Source organism: Drosophila tropicalis, unplaced genomic scaffold (genome assembly GCF_018151085.1).
Source record: "Drosophila tropicalis isolate 14030-0801.00 unplaced genomic scaffold, ASM1815108v1 contig_658, whole genome shotgun sequence".
In the NCBI taxonomy this organism is placed as follows: domain Eukaryota; kingdom Metazoa; phylum Arthropoda; class Insecta; order Diptera; family Drosophilidae; genus Drosophila; species Drosophila tropicalis.
Genome location: NW_027173139.1, coordinates 263,523 through 284,424, shown reverse-complemented (window position 1 = coordinate 284,424; position 20,902 = coordinate 263,523). Strand labels below are relative to the sequence as shown.

The following is a 20,902-nucleotide window of genomic DNA, read 5'->3' as shown; positions in this document are numbered from 1 at the left end:
TGTGAGTTAAAAGCAACGTACGTTATTATTTGAATGAAAACTTAAAACTGAGTTACAAAAATGTCTTATGGTTATATTTATAGGCTAAATTTGTGAGCCCTTTAGTGGCGTGATTGATATTGATGCGATTTGATTGGACCGAATTTAAATGCTGAATTAGCGTTCTCACGCTTTTGGTTTTTAGGAGGACAATATTTATTGCAAGTGTTTAATTGTTTATGTTATTATGAGATGGCGTTCACACGCTTTGATTTTGAGAGGGACAATTGTTATTGCACGTGTCCAATTGTTTATAAGAACGGATGTTTACTTTAACGTTTTGAATTTTAGGGGGCGAAAAATGTATATGTTATCGGAGTTGGATTTGCACGCGACATAAGCGGATTAATACGGCGCACAACACGCTTAGCAGAGCTTGCCCGTTATTTGTAGAGGCTGGCAGTAACAGGAAGGATTAAGTTTCTACAGCTTAATCTAAACAACGGCAGGTCGGCACAGGACCTCTTAAAACAAACTGTACAGGACCTGGAAGTAGACTTCTCAATTCTGTGCGAGCCATATTCCCATATACAGGACCACAGCTGGACGCAAAACCATCGTTATGGCGCAACAATTTGGAGCAACAGGAGGACACATCTGGAAAATCAGCACAGCGCGGACGGATATGTAAGGTCGAGGTACAATGGAGTATAGTATGAGCAAACACATCGACGAATTCTGCAGCATACTGGATGGATTAGTGGAGGACGCCAGAACCCACACGCCAACCATCATAGCCGGCGTCTTTAATGCATGGGCATCGAAATGGGATAGCCAAAGGACTACTAGAAGGGGCAGGGCCCTGCTGGACGCTTTTGCCACACTCAACATCAGTCTGCTCAACGTAGTCAACACCCACACCTACAATAAGGCTCGCAGAGGCTCCGTGATCGACCTCACGTTTGCTAGCCCTTGCCTAGCCCGCAGCGGGCAGTATCGGATATCTACACGCACAGCGACCACTTCGCCATTGTGTGTTCTATCAAGAGTTGTCCACCTGCACACACCAACGACGTTCTACAGCTGGGCCCCAAGCACGCTGAGCGAAGAAGCGTTATTCACCATGATGACCCAAGTGACAAGGCGCAGCAGCACGGACGCGGACACCCAGGCCAACCACATGGGCGACATTCTTCGCAGGGCATGTGATGCAGCCATGATACGCAAACGGCATGGACTCAACAAATGTAAGCCAGTACATTGGTGGAATGCCAGGATTGCGGATGCCAGGAGGCAATGTCACAGGCCAGACGACGACAGCAACGTGCCCGCAGAATGCCCACGTTTCCGGAGCTGCTTGCAGACTACAAGCGGAAAAGAGCCAACCTAAATATGGAGATTCAGAGAAGTAAAGCGGACTGCTGGAAGAAGCTGTTCGCAGATGCAGATGCGCAGCCACATGGGACTGCCTATAAATTGGTTATGGGCAAACTCGCCAGGAGCAAAATGCCAACGGATCCAACCAAGTTGGGTCACATTGTAGCAACGCTATACCCTTCAAGGCCGACGAGGAACGTAGCAGCGAGCGGAACACCATGTGCACCGATATTCACAGATGTTAGTGAAGTCGTGGAAGCAGGGAAGAGGATAAGCGTACATAAAGCACCGGGCCCGGACGGGGTACCGGCTCTTGTAATCAAACTGCTAGTTTGGAAACACGCGTCGACGTTTGTTGAACTTTTCAACACGTGCTGCAACGGGAGTTCCCTACGAGGTGGAAGCTACAAAGGTTGGTCCTGCTTCCCAAAGGTGATAAAATAGATGACCCATCAGCATACAGACCCCTGTGTATGCTTGATGTGATTGGGAAACTTTTTGAGCGCATCATTTGCAACAGACTAGAGAAGGAACTGGAGAAATGTCATGGACTGTCGGACTGGCAGTTCAGATTCAGGAGGAAACGCAGCACTATCAACGCCATCAGTTCGGTGGTAGAGATAGCCGCTACAGCCATCGAAGGGCAACGCTGGAAAGGCGGCAACAAAAAATACTGCCTTATATCAAGGTTGGATGTACGGAATGCTTTTAATTCGGCCAGCTGGGACTCCATTATCGAGTCCCTAGACGATTAAACACATGTGAGTACATCATTAACCTGATATGCAGCTATTTCCGCGATCGGGTGCTACTCTACGACACAGCAGCTGGTCCACGGAAACACACCATCACAGGCGGAGTACCCCAAGGATCAGTGATTGAGCCAATGGTGTAAAACGATCTCCTACCAGCTTCTTGATTCGTTTTTCCTGATACAATGTATCCCAAATGTGTATTTTGCGCCAGAGGCATACCATCTTATGACTTATGACTAGTCTTATGACTAGCTTCACCTCTGCTGCCGCATCTGTAATTTTTGTATCTGCTAATCCAGTAATCGTGATGTGAGCCTGCTTGCGCCGTAAACGTGGCTGCTGAGTTGCATTCTCTGAAATAAACGAAACTTGTGAACCTTGATCCAAAAACGCTCTAAACTGAAAGGGATAGCCGTCTATCGACTCTACCCACACCATTGCTGTTTGTAATAAAACCTCGTCTTTATGCCATATCGCAATTTCTGTTGTACTCTTTCCAATTAAAGCATTCGCAGATGCTGTTGGGATAACTCCCTTCATTAGTGTGCCAAGCGACATCTCGCATCCTGAATTTTCGCAATTTACCGCATTGTCATATGCATCTATTCGGTGAGTTGGTCTAAGGCATATAAAACACAGTCGATGCCTCACTACACATGCCGTTCCGATAGCCTCATCTCCTGGAATAGCCTACATACTCCGATAAGGTGTGCATCCCCTTGACACACAATGCACAGGTCTGTCTCTCGAGTAACAAATGAAGCCTTTGTGTAGTTCTGGTTAACTCGTAACCCATGTACACCTGACCTTGCATTCCGATGTCTATACCGTGATAGAGTTCCCGTCGATATTACCTGCTGACGCCGTAATCATTGTTCTATACTGTGTTTCAAGATACTGACTGAGCTCCTCAAAGCTCGGCAGATTCTGCGTTGAAGATATTGACCGCTCCCAATCCACTCTTAATTGATTCGGTAATCTCTTCATCATGTAGTACACTAATATTTCAGACTGTTGTCGCATATCCACACCAGTCTTCTCCAATGAATTCACACATGAGCGGGAAGTTTGCACAAATCTTCTCAAACTTTCCGCATCTCCATATTTTATTGGTAATTGGTGATCGAACACATCCATGTAATGCAAAAATAACACTTGTTTGTTATCATACAAATTCATCAGCATTCTCCAAGCCACTTCATAGTTCGCCGCTATTAGCGTTAGATGTTCAATATCCTTAGCTGCGTCTCCAACCAATGAATCCTTCAAATAATGAAAACGATGTAAGTCCGTCAGCTTGTCACAGTGGTGTACTCTCGTTAGAAACACCTCCTTATACGCCGGCCATTCAATAAATTTCCCGCTGAAAGTAAGCAGTTTAACTATTGGGAGTTTTACTTCCTCCAAACTTGGTCCCGTTTATCTCCTCATTATCTCGTTCTTGCACCAGTTGGTCATGATTGCGCTGAAAATCTGCGTGAAGGTGGGTCATCGAGTCCAATCTGGCTTCCAGATGACTCTTGGTATGTCCCGGCTCCTCCGGTTTATACCGCGCCAATGACTTCTCCAGCGAAGTTAGCAATGTGATTTGCTCCGTAGTCAACGGTAACAGTTTTTCAGCCATAATGAACACCTACCCAGACACATCAACGTTAAATTGTACTCACCCGAATCAGTCTATCCACTGGCAATCACACTCCAAATCCAATCGCCAAGATCATTCCTCCCGGGTTTCGGCACCAAATAATATGTTGGCTAACGGCTGCGCCCTTACGCTTTATATGATGCGGCCTTCGGATGATTTCCACCGAGGCGGCTTCGAGGCACTTGCGATTTGGAACGAATGAGATGACCACTTCAATCCAGTTGCTATATTTTCTTAACCTAAAATATAGTACAATTGTCGGCGAGCACAGAAGGTGCAACCGCTTCGAACGATATTAATTTCAAGAGTAAAATTCAAGTACAGCAAACCACGCTGTCTTTTACAAAATTCAAAGTTCTGGAAATTTCCATAGAAGAAATAAGAAAGAAAAGAATTGAAGTAACGGATCTCCAAGTTTGTCTCTTCAAAGTAAATTGTCTCGTTGGGTAGTCTGCTCCGAAACTTCCGCGAAGCTTAGGCCAAGCATGCTTTACATCAGAAGATTTTGAAGATTTGTGTGAATGAAAATGAAATAAGACATGTTAAGGTAGCAACTGGTTCACCTCAAGCAAGCGGACAAGTTGAATGAATTCACCGGAGTTTAGGTTCGATGATAGCAAAATTGGTAGCTACAGAAAAAAATTTACATTGGGATGTAGTAGACCATCTTCTAAACAACACTTTACAAAGAACTATTAATCAATATACGAGTTAAATGTTGTATGACTCTAGAAAGGAAAGACAACTGACACATTAGTTAACATAATAAAAAAAATGGCAGATATAAAAAGACAAACACGCATATATAGATATATATAGAAAAACTATTTAATTTTAGAAAAAAAAATCAAAGAAGCTAACATCGGCCGAAGTTTATATACCCTTGCAGTCTGTTCACGCCACCGGGTGAACAGCAGTGAGCGGCGAAGAGCAGTGAGCGGTGAGGAGTGAGGAGGGTTTTTTGATCCTCGGCATCTACGGTCACACCAGGAGGAGTGACTCGGTTTTTTCCAATGGGCACCGCCATTATTCTGAATCGAGCTTTTCACCCGAACACCCGTTCTTTTGCCTTTACGATTTGTCAATTTTTTCAACCCGAACCATTTTCGTGTGTGTCGGGCTCTCTGTGAATATTTAATAAAACATAAGTTGATTTAACCGAAGTTTTCGCGCGTTTTTAATTCACCACCCGCTCACCATACCTAGAAGAAATTGGCACCCGCCAACTACTTGTATTTGATTTGGATCCTTCCGCCCCTCCACGAACATTGGTCCTTCGAGCCGGATATCCTTCCGCTCCTCCAGCTTGCATCGGCGGAATTCCTGATAAGTACAAAATTTCATTATTCATTTCATTTCCAAACCTACTAAAAGTGTGAGGTTTTCCCCGCTTCTCCATAGCGACCTACACACTTTTACATATTGTATGTACATACCTGACCTGTTCCAAGGTTACATGGTAGTTCCTAATCCTTAGCGTGATTGTCCAACGTTCTCGTTTTACATTCCACGAGTATCCATTTTTTATTTATGTTTTTTCCTCGCACTCGTCCAAATCCACCTCTTTTTTTTACATATGCATTCACATGTACATGTATGTAATTTCCACAGCTGTTTGCCAAATCCGCGTAAAAGTTTAAAAAACAAAAAAAATTATTAAAGTGTTATAAAAACTAGGAAAAAATAATAATCAAAGTGTTCACCGCGTTTTCTTATGTGTTGGAATAATTACTTTTAATGCCAAACTTATTTCCGCACGCGCGTATCTACGTACATACATACATCGTCACCTGTTGATGTACGCGCATATGTACATATCCATATACATATAATCCCTTCGCACATTTACCACGACACAAAAGGAAAAAAAAAAAAAAAAATATTCTTTTTACAATAGCACTTAACGTATGCATCGCGATTTCTTGCGCGTTCGAATTAGGTGCGAAATTAATTTCCTCACGCGCGTCTTTGGATACCGGTGCACTTGCTTACATACGTACATACATAAATGCTTACATAGTCATTCATTGCACATACATATGTACATATCCACAACACATAATACATTTCGGTGTCGCGCATTGATTTAACACAACCCCACATCTAATTAAATTACAATTACTTACGTTTTTTTTGTTGTTGTGAACAACGCGTGTGCATACATATCTATATACTCACCTGTGTACTTATGCATGTACGTACATACATAGATCAAAGCATCTGTCCATATGCATTGATCGGTTGTTTTGTTTGCGCACAACACTCGCGGTGTGTAAAAGCGTTCTTTTGTTCTTGGTTTTTCCGCACAACCACAAAAAATTATTAACATAATTAAACAACAAAATCAAAAACCAAATATATAAACAGCGGCCGACAGCTGTTTTCGGAGTAGTGGTAACACGTGAGTCGAGTCGTGATATCGATAGGCGGCTCAAGCGCGCCAAATTCAAATCACATTATTTCCGATTCTCCTTTTTCGCCTAATTATAAATCCGCCCATATTTATGAAATAATACATATATATTTTTTCCAGCACTGTCGTGCCCACATTTATATATCCGTCCAGATTTATAAATTATTTATATAATTTTTCCGGCCAACTTTTTGCGCTCATATATATATCCGCCCATATTTATAAATAAATACATATATATTTTTTCCAGCACTATCGGGTCCATATTTATATATCCGCCCATATTTATATTTTTCCAGAACTATCGGTCCCATATTTATATATCCGTCCATATTTATAAATTATATATATAATTTTTTTTGTTCGGCCAGTATTTTGCGCTCATATATATATCCGCCCATATTTATAAATAAACACATATAAATTTTTTCCAGCACTATCGGGCCCATATTTATATATCCGTGCATATTTAAAAAAAAATATATATTTTTTTCCGGCCAACCTTTTGCGCTCATATATATATCCGCCCATATTTATAAATTATATATACAATTTTTTCCGGCCATTATTCTGCGCACATATATATATCCAGATCCAGATTTATATAAAAACGTATTTTCTTTTTATCCTATACATCTTTATTTATATATTTCATCCGTGTTTTGTTTTATACGTACTCCCATCGGTAATTTTCAATCCGCATTCGTGCGTTCGTATATTATTCCGCATCTATCCCCATTAAAGGGGCTTCGTTTCCGAGCCACACGCGAGAAAATCCTCCCGCAATCCTGCGGTGCACAGTGAGGAAGTTCTTGCGTCCCCATACAGTCCACTTCTCACTTCCAAAACAAAAAAAAGGGACGCGCACAAACGCGGTGTTCGTCGGTAAGGTCGTCCCCTGAGTATGTCCACGGAGCCGTCCAAGACTGCGCCGAAGTCCAACAGTCTTTCGTCTCCCTCTGCAACTCCGGAGAAGGTTCGGCCTCCGACAACTCCGGTGACCGTGAAGCGTACGGATATTTCGCGCAAGTTCTCGTCAGTTCGCAGCCGCAGCGAATCCCCAAGGTCCCGTCCGTCTTCGTCCAGCTTACCTGAGGGTCGCAGATTCTCGGTTAAAGACTCGAGGGAACACAAAGGTCGTTCCAAGCTTTCAACCCAGACCCAGATTCCGCACGTTGTTGTGACGCACTGTTCTGACGCTCCCGTCACCCGATCCGTATCACAACAGCGTAGAGAACACTCCAGAATGTCCCTCTCCGATTTCGTTCTAGCGTGCGACGCATTGACTCTGTTTGAAGCTCGCGAGAGTGAAGCTCTAACTTCTGAAGTGCCCTTGTTTTCCATTAAAATGCACTTAGAGCAGCTCAAATCCCTTTGGTCAACTGTCGAGATGGAATACTCCCGTTGTCACAAGGCCTTGACAATCCAAGCCGACGAGGAAAGCTTGGCAAACATAAGCCACATCAAGGCGAAGCACGAATCCGCTTACGCGGCGTATGTGCGATGTGGGACGTTGTTCGGAGAACGCATCGAACAGCTCTCGGCACAGATGACGACTCTTAGGCGTCAGCCAACCGCTCCGTCGGGGCCACCGGGGCATAGAGTTCCTCCGTGTGAGGTAGAGACATTTGATGGCGACAGCCTAGCATGGCCCACATTCCGCGATTTGTTCGCCGCCATTTATATCGCCAATCCGTATTTGTCACAAGTGGAGAAGCTCTATCACTTGAACGCCAAGACGCGAGGGGAAGCGAGAACCATCGTGGCTAAGTCCCCCCTGACGAATGAGGGTTTCCAGGCCGCGTGGGAGAACCTCACCGCACGGTACGAAAATAGCCGTCTGCTTGTCATGACTCAAGCCAGACAACTCCTTCAGATTCCCGCGGTGGCACAAGAATCGGGCAAATCCTTGCGAGAGCTGCAGACCGCGTTTCAAGGGTGTCTTACCGCACTTGAGCGGTCGGGTGTTAGTACTGAGAATTGGGATGTCTTACTTATCGCCATCTGCACTAGTAAATTGCCGAAGGCCACAATCCTCCTGTGGGAGCAATCAGTGCCCAATAAGACTGTCGTCTCAACGTGGTCCGATTTGAACCAATTTCTTACCGATCGGTATCGTGTCCTGGATGCCACCGAAGAACATAAGTCGGCCCCAAGTGTCCAAGCCATCCCCATTGGGCCCCGCAAATCCTCTGCAACGATGAAGGTCCAAGCGTTTCCAGCGAAAGCTCAGCTCAAACCGGCGTCTTGCAAGCTGTGCCATCGGGAAAATCACCCAATACGGCTCTGCCCTAGTTTTCTTGATATGCCTGTTCAGAGGCGGTTGGAAACCATTAGACAGCAGGGACTTTGTCTGAACTGTTTTGCCCGCGGTCATCAAGTGAAGGGCTGCTCCAGTGCGCATAATTGCCATACCTGCAAGGAACGTCATCATACGCTGTTGCATCCTAGTGATGTGTCCGTGCCCTCGCCATCCGCTGCGCAAGTCCCACCATCCAGCGCCACAGAGCGTCCGTCCACGAGCGACCAGCTCACAAATGCTCAAAGTTATTTTGCATCTACCCCAGGCAGAGGCCTTTTAGGCACTGCGATTGTCACTCTGCACCATCGTGGTGTGGATCATCATATTCGGGCGTTGATCGACTCGGGGGCCGATTCAACTTTTCTCTCCGAGCGTGTCTTCAGCATGGTCCAGCCCCCTTCTACCCAGTAGACGCCGCGGTTACTGGCATGGGCCAGAGTGATGGAGGCTGCGCCGACAAGGTGTGTCTGCTAATGCTGTCTCCCCCGTGTGACAGATTGAACAAGATTGAGGTCTCCGCCCTGGTCGTATCCAAATTGTCAGGGGCCATTCCAACAGCTCCATTCCTTAATACGGTTCCGACGCAGTGCCTCGATCGCCCCCTGGCTGACCCGTACTACAACAAGCCCGCGCCTATTGACATGATCATCGGTGTAGACCTGTTTCCCCACATCCTCGGAGAACGGATCAAAAAGGATATCGGTGATTTTGTCGGGCTAGAAACCATCTTTGGGTGGGTTCTGTGTGGGGCTATCACTCCTGACCCTCCGGTGTCTCGATCCGTTTTCGCGGCACAGACGCGAGTTAGTCCCGAAGCAAAACTTGATGTACTCCTCACCAAGTTTTGGGAGGTGGAAGACCTTCCCGCAAAGCCGGAAAAGGAGGATGACGCATTCTGCGAGCGGAACTTCCAGGAGACCACCCAAAGGGGAAAGGACGGCCGATATGTTGTGTCCCTACCGTTCAAAGGGCCGAATAGCGTTGACTTGGGTCACTCAAGGCCGATCGCGCTGGCTCAATTCCTGCGGAATGAAGCACGCCTTCTCAAGGATCCAGTCCTAAAAACGCAGTACGATGCCATTATTCAAGAGTACGAGGAATTGGGTCATATGATTCGGGTGACGCCGCCTCAAGATGGGAAAAACTTCTATCTCCCCCATCATGCGGTGTTTAAGCCCGATAGCACCACCACTAAGGTACGCGTGGTATTTAACGCGTCGAGCCCCTCCACACAAGGCGTCAGCCTCAACGATGTCTTGCACACCGGTCCCACTCTTCAGGCCGACCTCACGCTTCAGGTACTGAAATGGCGGTTCTTTCAATTCGTTTTCAACGCCGACATAACGCAGATGTATCGACAAATCCGAGTCGATCCCAGGCATACCCCCTTTCAGCGGATCCTCTACCGAGACCGCTGCGGCAATATTCAGGATTACGAGTTACAAACTGTCACGTTTGGGGTTAACTGCGCGCCATTCTTGGCGATCCGAGTCCTTTTACAACTGGCACAAGACGTGCAAGCGATGTATCCTCAGGCGAGCGAAATCCTTCGGAACTATATGTATGTTGATGATGTCCTTGCCGGCGCTCACACTGAAGCCGACGCCCGTCTCGCCATACGAGAGCTTCAAGCGGCCCTCCAATCTGCGGGCTTCCCGCTTCGGAAGTGGACTTCCAATAAGAAGGAAGTACTTCAAGCCATTCCGAGAGAGCACCTGCTGCGAGAGGACTTTCTCGAGCTGGAAGACGCGAGCACTGCAAAAACCTTGGGTATTCGATGGCAAGCTGCTGAGGACGTCTTCTTCTTCACCGTGGCGGACCCCCCTTGAAGGAGTCGATCTCCAAGAGGCAGGTTCTGTCCCATATCGCTAAGCTCTTTGACCCCGCTGGTTGGCTAGCCCCATTTGTCATCCGAGCGAAGATATTCATGCAGCAAATCTGGCTTACCGAACTGGGCTGGGATGATGTTCTGCCGCCTCTCCTGCTGCAGCAATGGCACGAATTCCTGCAGGATTACCCAGGCCTCAGTCGACTCCGCATTCCCCGTTGGCTAAACACCAGCGATAAGCTCTCGTGGGAGCTTCATGGCTTCTGTGACGCGTCACAGAAAGCGTATGGAGCGGCCCTATATGTGCGGGTTCGGTACGGCAATCAAGTAGACGTCCACTTACTAACGGCTAAGACCCGTGTAGCTCCAGTCAAAACAGTCTCGCTGCCTCGGCTGGAGTTGTGCGGAGCGGTTCTGCTAGCCGATCTCTGGGCGTCGATCGTTCCTGAACTCCCAATCCCGCCTGCAACCTCCCAGTTTTGGACCGACTCTACCATCGTGTTGGCTTGGCTCAATAAACCCCCGTGCAGTTGGTCCACCTTCGTGGCCAATCGGGTATCCAGGATCTCCGAAAGCACCAGTGGCCAAAGCTGGTCACATGTGCGCTCCGAGGACAACCCCGCTGATCTGGCGAGCCGTGGAGTCTCTGCGGCCGAGTTATCGGCCAGCAGCCTCTGGTGGCATGGGCCGGACTGGCTCCAGCGAGCCCCCGAGTATTGGCCAACTCCCCATAACGAACTCCCAGACACCCAGCTGGAGCAACGGGTCCAGTGCCACACCACCGCGACCACACTACTCGAGGACGTCAGCGAACGTTTCTCGAATTATGGTAGGGCACTACGAGTCATCGCGTACATCCTACGCTTCGCCACCAAGAGGATTTCGACGCCTTCCACGGTTCGCCTCACCAATGACGAACTTCTTTCCGCCGAGCGCGCCTTGATTCGGACCTCTCAGCGGCGGGAATACCTCGCGGAGATACGGGCCCTGGGTGAAGGGCGACCCCTACCATCATCCAGCACTCTACTCAATCTGAACCCATTTCTCGACCAGCATGGGTTACTCCGCTCCTGCGGACGACTCCGGGCCGCTGAATCCCTCCGATATGATGAACGTCACCCTATTCTCCTCCCCTATAGTACTCATTTCACTCGCCTGCTTGTCGAATTCGCCCACCGCATCACGTTGCATGGCGGCAATCAACTGATGGTGCGGTATTTGCGCACCAAATTCTGGATCCCACGGATAAAGAACATGGTAAAGTCCCACATCAAGGGGTGCAAGGTCTGCATCGTTCATCGTCGACGACTACAGACCCAGATGATGGGTGATCTCCCTCGAGAACGCATCACGTACTCCAGGCCCTTCACCCACACGGGCATTGACTTCGCAGGGCCGTTCGAGATCAAAAACTACACCGGGCGTGCGTGTCTCATAACTAAGGGTTATGTCTGCGTCTTTGTGTGTTTCAGCACGAAGGCAATCCATCTCGAGGCTACCTCCGACCTCACCACTGAAAGATTTCTTGCAGCCTTCTCTCGGTTTGTCGCACGGAGACAATGCCCACAGCGCATTTACTCCGACAACGGCAAAACCTTCGTAGGGGCCTCAAAGGCGCTCGAAAAAGATTTCCTGAACGCCACCAAGCTTGAAATAATGAAGGCATTTCCCCAGCACATTTTATCCTGGCAGTTCATTCCGCCAAGCGCGCCCCATATGGGAGGACTGTGGGAAGCAGGGGTCAAAAGTTTTAAGACCCTGTTTTACAAGTCCTCGTCCACTGTCAAATACACCTTCGAAGAACTTTCCACTCTCCTGTGTAGGATCGAAGCGTGCCTAAACTCCAGGCCAATCTCTCCCATGAGCGAGGACCCAGAGGATCTGCTGGCCCTAAGCCCGGGACACTTCCTGATTGGAGGACCACTCTTATCCATTGCGGAACCGGAAATTCTGGTCGAGCCTATGTCGCTGATCAACCGATGGCAGCGACTAAAGGCAATCCAGCAGGCTTTCTGCCGCCGCTGGAAGAGTGAGTACCTCAAGGAGCTTCACAAACGGAACAAGTGGAAATCACCGACTCGCAGCATCCAGACCGGCGACCTCGTGATCGTGTCCGAAGATCATCTCCCCTCCAACGAGTGGCGCTTAGGGCGAATTGAGCGCACTCTGCCCGGGGCTGACGGTCTTGTCCGAGTGGCTGATGTCACCACCGCGCGTGGGTCTATCCGAAGACCCGTAGCGAAGCTCATTCTGTTGCAAGACAGCAGGAGTCCTGAGTCTAAAACCTTATCGTGACTCCCAATCCCTCTATGTTTCCTCCGAATGTCCTCGTCTCCGTGCATGTTTCTCGTTCCCGTGCATAGACTAATCCACTCCCCCATACGTAATTTCTTTCGTTACAGTTCATTCAGCTCGCCCCTTCATAGCGACATGGCCCCCACGCGTCTGCCGCACCACCGCAGCAAACGAGCTCCACAGGGCACGAACGTGTACCGATGCCGGGTCTGTCGGGGGGTTCATGCACTCCGGCAGTGTCAGCGCTTCCTGAACCTCCGAGGGGAAAAGCGGCTTCGGGCGGTGCTCATCAATAAGTATTGTCCCAATTGCTTGGCACACGAGCATTCATCCGACGCGTGTCGGACTCGCCATGGTTGCCGACGATGCGGGCAAAGGCACCATACCCTGCTCCACATGGCCGACCAACCGCCGAGACAACGTGCCTCCGCCCGGCGTCGCAGCCAATCACCCCCCTCCGGGCGTGCTGCACCCCCGCTACAACCCCGTTCCCGATCATCGTCCGACCGCTCCGCTTCCCCAGAAGGCGCACCCGAGATTTCGCTGTCCTCCCTGCTCCACGCCAGGACGACGACTGTCCTGCCAACCGCAGTCCTCCGGTTGGGCAATGGCTCGAAATCCTTCGAGACCCGCGTCCTTCTTGATGCGTGTGCGGCTGAGAGCCGCATCAATCTCTCCTTTGCCCGGTCCCTGGGGTTAGCTGTGACCAAGGTCGGGGTCGACCAAGCCTGTACGGCCGTCCTCGAGTCGAGGTCCGACAAGACGTTCCGACGGAACGTTATATTCCGGGTCGAAGAGGACTTGCTCATCCGCACTCCCATCCGGGAAGTGGCGGTGCCGGTCCGAGAGAAGTTCGCCACCCTGATCCTGGCCGACCCCTATTTCTATCGGCCGGCGTCGGTATCCGTGGTGCTCGGGGCAGACCTCTATCCTGAGGTCATCCAACCAGGCTGTGTGCCCGGTCATAGCGGTACTCCCGCAGCCCAGAGCACCGTGTTCGGATGGGTCGTCTCCGGCTCCTGTGGGATCTAGGCGCTCCAGGACGTTGCCGTCCCCCATCCTTTATATGTCCAGGGTGGCAATTGCAACATGTTGCAAGGGGGGCGGTATGTTCACGCCACCGGGTGAACAGCAGTGAGCGGCGAAGAGCAGTGAGCGGTGAGGAGTGAGGAGGGTTTTTTGATCCTCGGCATCTACGGTCACACCAGGAGGAGTGACTCGGTTTTTTCCAATGGGCACCGCCATTATTCTGAATCGAGCTTTTCACCCGAACACCCGTTCTTTTGCCTTTACGATTTGTCAATTTTTTCAACCCGAACCATTTTCGTGTGTGTCGGGCTCTCTGTGAATATTTAATAAAACATAAGTTGATTTAACCGAAGTTTTCGCGCGTTTTTAATTCACCACCCGCTCACCATACCTAGAAGAAATTGGCACCCGCCAACTACTTGTATTTGATTTGGATCCTTCCGCCCCTCCACGAACACAGTCCTTGGTAATAATAATTTTACATGTTCAAAATTTGTTTTTTGCAACTCAATTCATCAATATACAAACAAAAGAATTTTATTCTCTATTTTACAATTTGTTTAAAAACCCCCGAAAAATTATTGTCCTCTATTTCTTTCTTCAAAATGTTTCTCGTCTAACTGATTAATTTCTCCTGTCTTTTTGAATGGATTTGTCGTTTTTGACTTTACTAATGGTGCTTGTTTAAATCTAGTGTCGATTTCGAAGTCGTGTCTATCTTCATTTAAATTGTTAATTTAATGTATTTTATTCGTTTGGGTTAATACCCACTATAACCGACTATAATTAGTCGGGGGATCCCGCATAGATAAAAATGTCCGCTGGTGTTCGTCTTATGGTTGTACGTAGAGATTTTCAAATTTGATTAATTTATCTTTAATATCATTTTCACTATTTAAAATTCTGAGATTTTCATTTACTGTTTTATGCTATACACAGAAATGCTGAATCTATGTCTGATTTTATTTCTATTGGTTTGCCCATTTCAGTGAATACTTTCATAATTGCTCTCTTGGCTTCTAACCAATCTTTAGACTTTACTTCTACAAGTGTTGGAAATTTGGAGTAAATGTCAATGCATGAAAGGAATTGTGAATTGTCGATCATGTAAAGGTCCATGACGTATTTTTCTCTAATATTAAAAGTTTCTGGTGTTATTTCAAAAGTTAGTTTTATATTTCTATTTTCTGTCTTTGCGATATTGCATACTGAGCATTCATTGATAATGTTTTGAATTAGGTTTTGAAAATCAAGAAAATAATATTTTTCTTTAAACAAATTAATCGTTTTTTCGATTCCTGGATGTAATACTCCTTTATGTTGTTTTAGGATTATTTCTTTGATTTCTGCAAACGTTTGAAGGTCCTCTAACTTAATGCTAGATTTTGAGGTTTTTGTATTTGCATTCGATTGTATTATTTCAATAAAAGATTGTTGTGTGTTCTTACTGCAAAGATATCTTATGATTATATCCCTTGCGTAAGCATTGGTAATAATTTCTTTGTATGTTATTTTTATGTTTGTTTTATAAAAGTAAGTTGTTGTTTCTGCTCTGTCTTCTGAACCTCTAATGAATTCTATTTGCCTGTTGAAATAATAAATGGGGTTTTCTACTATTGGAATGTAATTTTCATTATCCTCATGAGCACTATGTATTGTAGTTGCTGTGCTTTCTGTTGATCCTGAAAAGTTTTCATCTATTTTAATTCTGGAAAGGGCATCTGCTACGTGGTTTTCTTTGCCAGGTAAATATTAATTTTGTAATCAAACTAATTTAGTTTTATTTTCCATCTTTTGAAGTTTCATATTTGGTTCTTTTATATTGTTCAGCCATACTAAAGGATTATGGTCGCTTAGAATCTTGATCTTTTTACCGAAAATAAAATAATATGGCTGAATAATTAAAAGCATGTTGGTTAAGTGTTCTACTACCATAAGAAATAGGTCTATGGTCCTGTGAGAGGAACGCACCTAAAGCTATATTGCTAGCATCTGTGGTTAGGAAAAACGCTTTTTTGAAATCGGGATATGCAAGTATAGGATCATTCATAAGGAGATATTTTTATTTTTCAAAGGATGAAGTATAACTTGGGTCGTTTATGTTTATTTTAGCTCCTTTCTTTAATCCTAAAGTTAAAGGTTTTGCAATATGTGCAAAGTTGGGTATAAATTTTCGGAAAAATCCGCATAATCCTACGAATGATTCAATTTCTTTTGAGGTTTTAGGGATCGGAAATTTTTTAATTGCTTTGACTTTATCTGAGTTAGGTTTTATACCTTCTGTTGTTATAATATGACCAAGGAATGCTGTTTCCTTTTTCATAAATTCGCATTTGTCGAGTTGGAGTTTAAGATTAGCTTCTCTTAGTTTGTTAAATACCTTTCTGAGTGATAGTATGTGTTCCTCCAATGAAGTGGAGTACACAATGATGTCATCCAGACAAACAAGACAATCCTTATAAATAAGGTCTTCCAAACGACCAAATGGCATACGTGTATATTCGTAATGGCCATGTTTAGTTGAGAAAGCTGTTTTTGCAATAGATTCAGGATCCATTTGAATTTGATGAAATCCCTTAGCTAAATCAATGGTGGTGAAGTATTGGCAATTGGGAATTTGTCATCTATTGTGACTTCATTTAGATTTCGATAGTCAATAACTAATCTGAATTTTTGTTTGTTGGATGCATCTCCTTTTTTTTTTTAACGATCCAAATGGGTGAACAGTAGGGGGAGTTCGATTTTCGAATAATACCATGTTCAATCATTTCATTTATTTGTTTGTTGATTTTTATATCAAATGTTTGGGGATATTTGTATGATCAATCTTCCGATTGATCCGAGGCATTCTGATGAAAATTTTGGTTGTGCAAATTTTACTAATTCTTCTATTACTTTTTCTTTGAATTTTTGTAGGCTGGTCTGCTACATTATTTTTCGATAATTATTTTGTTGTTGATAATTCATTAGTTTTTGAGCCCTGCCAATATTTAATTTTTGTTGAAATTCTTTGAAAAGTTGTTGGTTTTGTGTTGTATCGGATTGTTTTATACGAGACGGAGTTGTACTATTGGTACAAAGGGTTTTCCACCTTTTTGGGTTTTATTTGATTTTCTCTTTGAGCTACTTGTTTCAGCTTGCTGACTGTGGTTATATCATATCTAGCTAACGTCATAAAAAATCTATATGGTAATTTTTTGTTTATTACATTTTTTACAGTGTTTTTCAAAGCATTTGTATAAAGAATAATGGTTTATGCGTCGTTTTCCAGACTTAGTTTGTTTGTAATAATATGGGATGGGTGTTCAATTCATTGATGAGGAGTGACCTTAGTTCCGGACAGGTGTTGGCCTGTCCAATTTGTGAGAGATGTTGTGCCTCTCCAGTGAGCTGCATCTCGATTGCACTGAACAATATGTTATGTTGCCTTATATCATGGGTTGGATATAAGCACATAATGAAATCTATCCTCATTATGAATGACGTCAGATTCTCTGGTGCTCCATCATAGTGCTTGATTGTGGTGGGCTTCGGCGAGTTCTACAGCCATTTTGTTTTTTCTTTTTTTATACCCTTTCAAAAAGGGTATATTAATTTTGGTCAGAAAGGTGCAACGCATAGAACAAAGCATCTCCGACCATACAAAGTATATATATTCTTGATCAGCACGACGAGACGAGTTCAAATAGTCTGGATCAACGCAAACTCCTCCTAGACCGTAAGAGCTACAGAGCTGAAATTTTGCACGTAGGCTTGTATATACTGCAGGGGTTGTATATCGCGGATTCAGCCGGATCGGACCATCATATAGCTCCCATACAAACCCCAATGTCACGAACAGTGACTTTTCTCAATAACTTCGTTACTTTCTATGCTATTATCGTGACTTAATATTAGAGAGTTTATTACGCTTATAAACGACTGTGGCAAATTAGATCAAGATCGGGTGACTATATCATATAGCTCCCATATGAACTATCGGTGGAAAACAGTGACTTTGATCAATATCTTCGTTATTTTCTATGATTGTAGGCCAGAGGTAGGCACCCATAGCCCGTGCGGGCACTTTTCTTCGGCAAATGATCGTTTTTCCATCTGTGTGCATGCCGAAGTCAACACGAAGTGCGCTTGAGAGCGTAAAAACAGAATTAGTCTGCTGCAGCATTTCGACGCGAGCGCATCTATGTCGCGTTGTTGAATAAATGCACATGAAAAAATTAATTTGGGGGTTGTTTTCTCAACTATTTTATTGCATCGATTGTGCTGGTTTGAGCGATTGAACCATATTTAATTCACTTTTCATTTTTCGCAGTGTAAAGCACACACATACACTGACAGTTTGAGCTGGCTCTCTTTGTGCCTACCCCTGTTGTAGGCCATTCTTTCGCAAACATAAGCCTTTTTATATAAAACGTTCTTCCACATTCATTGCTAAGGAAAGAGTTAACAAAAAAGTTGCAAGGGTATACAAACTTTGACGCGGTCGAAGTTAGCCCCGGCCCTCTGGTTTTTTTTGCTTTAGTGGTGTTTCGTTTTGTTGATTTTCTGGGTTTTAGTGGTGTTTTGTTTTGTTGATTTTCTGGCTTTTGGTTATGTTTTGTTTCGGTTTTTGGTTTTTTGTTCGCACACAAGTTGGCGTTTTTGTTCCTCAATTGGATTTAATGGTTGTAACACGCAGTTGATATTTTTGCGCACAGTTGGCGTAAATATTTTTTTCACTGTTGTACACTTTTGAGCACTACCCGTAAGTTCTTGATGTCGGATCGGAGTTTAATAGTGATTAGTCATTAATTCTATGTAACACACGGAGAAAAATTCTATGTGTCACAAGGGTAGAATAACAGGTTCACTATTGTGATTATTCACTAATTCTATGTAACACTCGCATAATAATTCTATGTGTATCACGGATAGAATAACTAGTTCACTTTTACCGATCCTACCAACTGCGCCAATTAAATATCTGGTTTTCCCAAAGAAAAAAAAGATATTGTGAGTTAAAAGCAACGTGCGTTATTATTTGAATGAAAACTTAAAACTGAGTTACAAAAATGTCTTATGGTTATATTTATAGTTTTTTTTTTGTTTGGCCGTTGGGGGGGGGATTGTTATGTGTTGTTTTTTGTTAGTTGGATTTTATTTATGTGTTGTGGTTTCTTTTTTTTTTTTTGTGTGGAGGAGAAATTTTTTTTGTGTTGTTTTTGTTGTTTTTTTTTTTTTTGGGTGTGTTCCCGCCGGGGGGTGAAGAGTGGGGAGCGGCGAAGAGCGGGGGGGGGGGGGGGGGGGGGGGTTTTTGATCCTCGGCGTCTACGGTCACACCAGGAGGAGTGACTTGATTTTTCCAATGGGCACCGCCATCACTAAGAATCGAGCCTTTCACCCGAACACCCGTTCTCTTGCATTTTTTTTACGATTTGTTAATCACTTTCAACCCGAACCATTTCCGTGTGTGCCGGTTTACCTGTGAATATTATATAAATAATAAAACCTACATTTAGTTAACCGAAGTTTCTCGTGCGTTTTAATTCACCACTCGCTCACCACAAACTGAAGAAATTGGCACCCGCCAACTCCTTGTATTTCATTTGGATCCTTCCGCCCCCCCACGAACACTGGTCCTTCGAGCCGGATATCCTTCCGCTCCTCCAGCTTGCATCGGCGGAATTCCTGATAAGTACAAAATTTCATTATTCATTTCATTTACATACTACTAAAAGTGTGAGGTTTTCCCGCTTCTCCATAGCGACCTACACACTTTTACATATTGTATGTACATACCTGACCTGTTCCAAGGTTTCATGGTAGTTCCTAATCCTTAGCGTGATTGTCCAACGTTCTCATTTTACATTCCACGATTATCCATTTTCATTTATGTTTTTTTCCCCCCCCCCCGCACTTGTCCAAATCCACCTTTTTTACATATGCATTCACATGTACATGTAATTTCCACAGCTGTTTGCCAAATCCGCGTAAAAGTTTAAAAAAACAAAAAAAAAAAAAATTATTAAAGTGTTATAAAAAATAGGGAAAAATAAAAATCAAAGTGTTCACCGCGTTTTCTTATGTGTTGGAATAATAATCTTTAATGCCAAACTTATTTCCACACGCGCGTATCTACGTACATACATACATCGTCACCTGTTGATGTACGCGCATATGTACATACATATCCATATACATACAATCCCTTCGCACATTTACCACGACACAAAAGGCAAAAAAAATATTCTTTTTTTTAAATAGCACTTCACGTATGCACCGCGATTTCTTGCGCGTTCGAATTAGGTGCGAAATTAATTTCCTCACGCGCGTCTTTGGATACCGGTGCACTTGCTTACATACGTACATACATACATATGTATATGCTTACATAGTCATACATTGCACATACATATGTACATATCCACAACGCATAATACATTTCGGTGTCGCGCATTGATTTAACACAACCCCACATCCAATTAAATTACAATTACTTACGTTTTTTTTGTTGTTGTGAACAACGCGTGTGCATACATATCTATACTCACCTGTGTACTTATGCATGTACGTACACACATAGATCAAAGCATCTGTCCATATGCATTGATCGGTTGTTTTATTTGCGCACAACACTCGCTTGTTTTTCCGCACAACACTTGTTCTTGGTTTTTCCGCACAACCACAAAAAAAAAAATTATTCACATACATAATTAAACAACAAAATCAAAAACCAAATATATAAACAGCGGCCGACAGCTGTTTTCGGAGTAGTGGTGACACGTGAGTCGAGTCGTGATATCGATAGGCGGCTCAAGCGCGCCAAATTTAAATCACATTATTTCCGATTCTCTTTTTTTCGCCTAATTATATATCCGCCCATATTTATAAAACAATACATATATATTTTTCCAGCATTATCGTGCCCACATTTATATATCCGTCCATATTTATAAATCATTTATATAATTTTTCCGGCCAACTTTTTGCGCTCACATATATATATCCGTCCATATTTATAAATTATATATATAATTTTTTCGGCCAGTATTTTGCGCTCATATATATATCCGCCCATATTTATAAATAAATACATATATATTTTTTCCAGCACTATCGGGCCCATATTTATATATCCGTCCATATTTATAAATTATATATATAATTTTTTCGGCCAGTATTTTGCGCTCATATATATATCCGCCCATATTTATAAATAAACACATATAAATTTTTTCCAGCACTATCGGGCCCATATTTATATATCCGTTCATATTTAAAAACTATATATATATTTTTT

The 20,902-nt window shown here is 44.3% G+C and overlaps 1 protein-coding gene and 1 long non-coding RNA gene across 2 annotated transcripts; one reads left to right on the top strand and one right to left on the bottom strand.

The window, feature by feature from the left end:
- The first annotated feature begins 5,024 nt into the window (after positions 1 to 5,024).
- LOC137578713 (uncharacterized) lies at positions 5,025 to 13,779 on the top strand. The gene is made up of 2 exons (XM_068292277.1): positions 5,025 to 5,086; positions 12,702 to 13,779. The coding sequence occupies exon 2, from the start codon at positions 12,730 to 12,732 to the stop codon at positions 13,624 to 13,626; it is 897 nt and encodes a 298-aa protein (XP_068148378.1). The 5' UTR covers positions 5,025 to 5,086; positions 12,702 to 12,729; the 3' UTR covers positions 13,627 to 13,779.
- A 5,198-nt stretch (positions 13,780 to 18,977) lies between these two features.
- Positions 18,978 to 20,404, bottom strand: LOC137578714 (uncharacterized). The gene is made up of 4 exons (XR_011032750.1): positions 20,154 to 20,404; positions 19,402 to 19,575; positions 19,165 to 19,290; positions 18,978 to 19,084 (listed from the first exon to the last, which is right to left on the bottom strand). It is a non-coding gene; the product is annotated as an uncharacterized lncRNA (long non-coding RNA).
- Between the last annotated feature and the right edge of the window lie 498 nt (positions 20,405 to 20,902).